Genomic DNA, 7,509 nt, shown 5'->3' with positions numbered 1-7,509 from the left:
TGCCATGGCAGGGGGTTGGACTAGATGATCTACTCAGGTCCCTTCTGACCCTAGAAACTATGAAACTATATCCGCTCCTATACTGCTGTGCCCCCTGCCCTGCAACACACCAGCGGCCCACACAGCAAAAAAACTGCTCCATCCTGGGCAGTGCTGAGTTGAGGGCCAATCTCAGGGGGGCTCATGCTCCCTTGTACCCCCCTTACCAGTCACCTGTGCCAGTAGATCCCAGTGTCAAAAAAAACACACCAAAAAAATGTGGCATGTTGCACATGGCTGCAGCATGCACCACCTGAAACAAGAGCCTGTCTGGCCAAAGCCATGCTCTGGCTGCCAGCCAGGCTGTGTGTGCCCGGATCCCCACTGCTGCAGACCCAAGAGGCTTCCAGGACCCCAGGTAAAGCTGGTGGAGCCAGCCCAGGTGCTGGACCCAGTCTCCTCTACTCTATCTGGGGTAATTTGCCATGCACCAGAGTGCACATGCAGGGGCATGTCTAAGGAAATGTACGTTCCTGCTTGAGGGGGTGCGCCCACCCTGGGCATAGTACTACTTCAGGGACTGTTGTAGGGAGGAAAATACCATCATCTTGGAATGGCTTTATAGCAGGAGAATCCTCATGTGGAGAGACCCAGCTACTGGGTATGCTTTAACAACTCAAGTGCCCTGGATTCAGGGACCGAATCCAGTTCACAGTGTTATATGTACCACTGATGCATTTCCTTCACTTGGCAACACATAATGATGGTATTCAGATTAGACACTAATCTGTAATGCAATAGTATGGAGGCTTATTGTCAGGCTAGGACTATTTTAAAAGTTTCACATGTTGATGTCTATTTCCTTTACTAAGAAGCAATTTAAAATAAAATTATATTTAATGCAATTTTGTGCAGTTTAGGAAAGCAAAATGGGACCAGTCCCTTTTAATGGACTTAGATTAGCTGTTAGATAACCCAGAGTTAATACAAATCCTACTGTTAATATAAATTTAATTTAAAGTGACAAAAAAATCTTTCAAATGAGTATTTAAAGGAATGTCATTTCTGTGAAGTTCATTGAAAGCAAAGAACATTCAGATGCATAAAACTGTAATGTCTCCATTCTTAAATACTTCTGTACCATATGGCCAGAGAGAAGCAGATGGACTGGGTCACAGCAGAGGGGAGAGAGAGAGAGAAAGAGAGAGTCTGCATTGTTATCTGACCCACTGGGCCAACACTAACAGACTGTTTCTAGTGACCAAGCTATTATTATCAGGAAGATCTTTTAAGAATCTGATACTCACATTTATTTTCCCCCCAGGTAATTCTCACGTGACATCTGATCAAAATGACCTTACTTTGCAGATGTTTATTTTGAAGCTGGAACATCTGACTCATAGAAGAGAAAATGACTGCACTGCACTTGTCTTTTATTGATTTTAGCATTCAGGTTATGCCTATCTGTTCACTTGCCTGAAGTTCACAAACCAGCTTGTCTAAACAAGATAAATTCAGCAACAAATAATGCAGAAAAGGAATTTTTTTATTACCGTTTGCTAGTGGAAATGAAAGCATTAGCCAGAAAGTGGAATAGCATGCTGCTTGTCAAAGAACTCCTGGGATTTTTTTGTCATGATGTCATCTGAAGATTACTGTATTACCAATCTATTAACTGCCGTGCTTTAGCAACTACTGAAGTCCCTCAAAGTGTTAGATCACAGTATGCTGGTTTCTACTTGTCTCAAAATCAAATGGAAAGAATTTCATGGATTTTATTTTGGAAAAAAGATTGCATGAAAGTAGCGTTTGTGAAAATTGCCAGAACAACAGCCCTGGAGAGGGTTTTTCACTGGACGTATGGAAGCTCAATTCCTCACAGGAGCCACAAAAATGGATGCAGCAGGAGCAGCTATGAGGCAGATTTATTTATTGATGGAGGAGGTTTGTTGTTGTTTCTAAAAACATCACATGCAGTAATGGATTCCTCTTCACACCTACCCATGAAGACAAATTTCAATGTATCCAATTTTACAGCACAGGGCACCAAAGCAAGGAGACAATAAGTGACTTGCCCAAGGTCCCGCAAGAAGCCGGTGGTATAGCCAGGAATAAAACCCAGGTCTTTAAAATCCAAGAGTCCATTCTGTAATTACAAAACTATCCTTGCTCACCATGCTGAAATTATTCCTCATCCATGACCCTGAGAGGCTGACTCTGTTGCTCAGACTTCAAGTCCCCGTGCCCTTTCAATTCTTGGCTTCTAAAGACTCTACAAACCTGCGTGCCAACTGTGGTGGTAGATGTTGTGAAGTGATCAGCTGTCCTTCAGAAACTGGACGGAGACCAAACTTATTTCATACAGACCATCCAACAGCTGTCAGATAGTCATGACTTTTGGTGAATGGTGACCTTGTCAGCTTCAAATTGGTTACGCAGAGGTGAAAGACACTGTTAACTGTCCTCTGAGATTGTGCTGAACACTGGGCTGTAAACAAGCAACATATGGAGCTAAATTGTGACTCCACAGCCATGGTTCATGTTAGAAGGGGCACCGAGATGTACTGTCCCAGGAGGGACTCTACAATTTCTTGTACCTAATACCTCCTGGAGCACCAACAGAGAAGGGACAAAGCTAAGCCCAGCGACACCTGTGAAACAGTTCAGTGGGCACATCTACACGGGACACTACATCACCATAGCAATGTGCTATGGCAACATAGAGTCCGTAGGCAAAAACCATGATGCTGCAGCTACGTCACCGTAGCAACAGGCCCCCTCATTATAGCATGTCGCTACGGTGACGTAGTGCCTAAAAATAACCGTGTGCAGGGTGCAGTATGAGCTGTTACCGCGCTGTCTTTTAGTACTTCCAAAAGGAAGTACTAAATGACAGCGCAGTAACAACAGCACCATAGCAGCACATGTAGATGCATCCCATGTCTGCTTCTCCCAGCTTTATCAGGCAGTGTTGGCCACTGCTGAAGGGGAGCATGTGTCCTTTCCCAGTTGAGGAAGCTGACATCCCCGTCACTTGTAGCTTGAAGCAATCCTAGTTCTGTTGTATGATGCACAGTAGTATTCTAACCCTAGGAAAGAAACTAGATCTCTAATGGTTGTCAAATCTTGTCTAAAGTGATCTTTTTTATGCAAAATATACATTAACAAGATAATTGTTTTGTCATTGGTATGCCCAACCAATTGGAAGGCTTGCTATGGCTTTGTTTGCCCAGGATTGAATACTCAAATTTCTTTTCAAGAGTTATTTCATAGCCTTGACACTTAGACAAGCAATAGACAGAGAAGAAGAAGGCAATTTTAAAACAATGGTGCTATTTTCTCATCCCATATCTAAGCTACTCTATAAAGAAAGATTTTGCTGACTAAATGGTGCTGTTTGACCATAATCATAACTCACCAGCCATTATTCACCAGAAAATGGAGATATTCTGAGTTTAGACATTCCAAACCTTATTAAAATGATTATTTACAACATTTTCACTCAAATTAATATACAACAATTTAATGCTCCTAAGAGACATCAGTAATACGCATAGGACCTAGGCAAACCTTTACTCCCTGTTGACTCTAGAATCATTGGCTAGATTGTAAGATTGGGAAGAACTTTTTGAGTTGGATCCAGCCCACAATAAAGTATATACATAAAATAACACTTGTATGGGGGAGAGGAAATGAAGGGCATTGCACCACAAATGGGCCTTGGGTCTTTGCCACAGGGATCCCTATACTACAGTAGGGAGTGTGATTATGGAGATGGGCTATGGAAAGGGCTGTTTGTGTGAGTGAGTGACTGAGTGTGCGAGTGCGTGCATGCATGCAGGGGGAAGGTAATATGTTAAGGGAGAATAACATATTATGGGCTGCTTGTAGATGTGGAAAAAAAATGGTGCTTTACTTTAAACTCAGCACACTCTCGCACCGAGCCCAACGAATACCCAGAAAAGGCATCACATTAACTGGACCCAGCTTTCCTGACATCTGTATAGAGCAGGCACTTTAGTGGGGCTTTTTTGGTACTTTTATCTAATAGCTGATTAAATCAGCTTTAAAGTGTCAAAAAGCCCCACCGAAGCCCCTGATCCATACAAGTGCTGCAGAGCCAGGTCGAAGTAATGTGCTGCTACTTCAGTAAAGTGTGATTTTTTTTCCATGTCTGTCAGCACCCAAGAAGGCTAACAGCATACTTGGCTGCATTAGTAGGAGCATTGCCAGCAGATCAAGGGAAGTAATTATTTCCCTCTATTCTGCACTGGTGAGGCCACATCTGGAGTACTGTGTCCAGTTTTGTACCCCCCACTACAGAAAGGATGTGGACAAGTTGGAGAGAGTCCAGCGGAGGGCAATGAAAACTGTTAGAGTGCTGGGGCACATGACTTCTGAGAAGAGGCTGAGGGAACTGGGTTTATTTAGTCTTCAGAAGAAAAGACTGAGGGGGGATTTGATAGCAGCTTTTAACTACCTGAAGTGGGGTTTCCAAAGATGATGGAGCTGGACTGTTCTCAGTGTTGGCAGATGACAAAACAAGGAGCAATGGTCTCAAGTTGCAGCAAGGGAAGTTTAGGTTAGATATTAGGAAAAACTCTCACTAGGAGGGTGATGAAGCACTGGAATGGGTTACCTAGATACATGGTAGAATCTCCATCCTTGAAAGTCTTAAAGGTCCGGCTCGACAAAGCCCTGGCTGGATTGATCTAATTGGGGATGGCCCTGCTTTGAGCAGGGGGTCGGACTAGATGACATCCTGAGGTGCCAACCCCAATTTTCTATGATTCTATCAATTTTGGCCCTCCATTATTACATGCACATACCTGTGAAGTGCCCAGCTTGTGTGGAGAGTATGGGATATAGCCATCTACAAATTACCAATACCTTTTGTCTCCTGGCCCCTGCAGCTAACAGCTATGGCAGACATTTCTGAAATTACCAGTTTCTCAAAGAAGCAAAAGCAGAAAAATATAGTGGCCCCAAAAATAGCCATTACTTTTTTTTTTTTTAAAGCAGACTTAAAGTATTTTAAAGCTTCCAGTGAAGTCAGGGGTGCTTGCTGGATTCACAGCAGTTATGGAAATTGCTGTTTCTCATTTAGACAATTCAACATGGAGATAGACATCTAATTTTAGACCTCATTTTTTTTTTAAATCATGGCTTAGACTTCCATGTAGAATACATTTCATTTGTTAAAATTCTGCTCTTTCTTTTGATAGTACTGAAGACATGTTCACTTGCATAATGGATTTCTTCTTTTTATCCCAATGTGTCCTTCTTCCCAATCTTACAATGAAGTTAGAATCCCATTCTATATGACATTACAGTCTGTTTCTGGAAAACATTATGTCAGTACCTGAACATGATGAATTCACTGAAGAAACATGTAGGAAAAGAAGACTAGCTGTAAGATGTAAACACTTCCTTACAACACATATATCATACTCACATGAAGAGGAAAAGAAGGATAACATTAATTTATCCTTCATGCACTTGACAGACTAGGGTTGCACTTTTCAAAAGTGCCCAGTTGATTTAGGAACACAAATTCCACTGACTCTGAATGAGATTTATGCTCCCAAACATTTAGATACCTGTGGCAATCCCATGATAGACTTTTAGGTATGTTTGAACTCTCCCTAGCGCATCTGAAGAGGGAAGGGCCTGGGGGGCATTCAGCCTTCTTTCCACTCCTTGCTTTTTATGTCTGCTGGGGATGAATATAGCTTCAGGTAAAAGCTAGAGCTGCTCCAAAACTACTCTGACTTTCATTGGATGGGCCTATTGTTCCAATTTCAGGATGATCAGAGTGCAGTGCTCTTTGGCTACACCTTTTCTCCTCCTCCGTTGAATAGGAGTAGGAGTGAAAGGGATAAAGCCAGCTATGTCAGTTTTATACCACCCAAGAATTCCCCTGTGCAAACTACTCTTGTTTGGGCAGAGTTCCAACTGCTCCTTGTACTAAGCAGTTAAGACGGTGAGAAATACAGGATCTGGTCAGGGTATTAGTTATATACTGCTTTTACATCCAATACAACCTCTATGCAAAATCAGTTCTTTGAACTATAATTGTCCCTTTACCCTCCATCTAGCAGAAGGCAATTTAACCTCATCTTTGGTCTTTCATTTTTAAGTCCCTGCTAGAACACCAATGTGGTCATTTTTCCTTTCTATTTCAAAAGTGATATAGAAATCAGCTCCAATTTGAATAACCCACTGAATTGTCTCGGTTCTGAGATCTTTTCAGAAATGGCTCTGTCCTTTCTTCAGCTTTCTCCTGCTTCACAAGGAAGACTCATAAAATATTTTGAAGAGCCCTTAACTAGACTTTCAGTGAAATTCAGAGAGGAGGAAGGAGAAACAGCACAGAGGACCCAAGCAGTGGGCAGATAGTGTCTCTAAAGAACAAAGGCAAAGTATAAAGGAGACCGGGGGGCAGGGGTGGGGGGGGAATAAATACTCTGACTAGGAATTATTAAATGTTTAGAGCCAGGGAATGAGCAATTTACTACAAGTAATTTTCCTGGCTTGCTCCATTCACTAGAAATGAATTAGAAATCAAAATTTAATTCTGACACAGTATTCACGTTACTCTGATATACATCTTTTTCAGCTTGATGGTGCAGTATACATTTCATTAAAAGCCAAAAGAAAAGCATTAGCAAATGCTTGCTGGAATGTCTCAATTTCTGGATTAAGCTGTTCCATTGTTTCAAAGCATAGTTATAGTTTAGAGATCAATGGGACATGGACTAGCTTAATCTAGTATAAACAGCCTGTAACAGTGAAGGGATACGCTGCACTAGAGAGCCATCTAAGTCTTTTAATTACTTCGGCAACTGATAGATCAGCTCTTACCCCCTTGAATTCTTTTGTCACTGAGGAGTTAAAATTCATGAGCATCTATGCCTCTGAATACTTACTCTAGTGATGCTATTTTCTGCGCCAAGCTAGCCATCACTGCAAAGAGTCGGAGGTCTGTCAGGCCATCTGTTACATAATAGTCAACAATCTCTAAAATCTGGGGAAACAGAGATGGAGAGAGCAAAGATGATGAAGGGTTTAAAAAGAACAGATTGCTGTCTTGCTTGAAGGGTGGGGGGAAGGGGGAAAGAGATAAGCTCAGATCGAAGCAGCAACAAGCTTTATTAACATAGCCAGAAAAAAAATCTTAAAATAATTTATCCAAGAAAGCTGACAAGACTGAGCTCCTGACAAACATTACATTGTATTGTAAGGCCCCTCTCAAACTTTACATACCTAATTCAAATAGAATTTCCCACCCCCCACATGAATATATGTAAAACAGAGAGTAAAGTGTTTTAAGAAATCACACCAAATCCATTTACCTGATGCACGAACACTCTCCGGTAGATAAGTGGAAAAGCAGTGCAACTTTCCCTCCTCCTCTCTAACGCTCAACTTCTTAAAGTATACTCACCAATGTAAACTCTTAGAATAATTTTTAAGACTGCCAAGTTTAGTTTGCCACATGTTGACATTTTAAACAGAAGTATAACCTTA

The 7,509-nt window shown here is 41.7% G+C and overlaps 1 protein-coding gene across 1 annotated transcript in view; it reads right to left on the bottom strand.

Annotated features, from left to right (window-relative positions):
* LOC109296123 overlaps nucleotides 1-7,509 on the bottom strand; it is a 127,565-nt gene that overhangs the window by 77,892 nt on the left and 42,164 nt on the right. The window contains exon 3 of the mRNA XM_019515358.1: nucleotides 6,909-7,006. Within this exon, the coding sequence (XP_019370903.1) occupies nucleotides 6,909-7,006 (98 nt within the window). The remainder of the gene's footprint in view (nucleotides 1-6,908; nucleotides 7,007-7,509) is intronic.

This window comes from Gavialis gangeticus, unplaced genomic scaffold (assembly GCF_001723915.1).
Source record: "Gavialis gangeticus isolate Ggan-Ray unplaced genomic scaffold, GavGan_comp1, whole genome shotgun sequence".
NCBI lineage: Eukaryota > Metazoa > Chordata > Crocodylia > Gavialidae > Gavialis > Gavialis gangeticus.
Note: the sequence above shows the minus strand (reverse complement) of the source record. Positions and strands in the feature narration are given on the sequence as shown.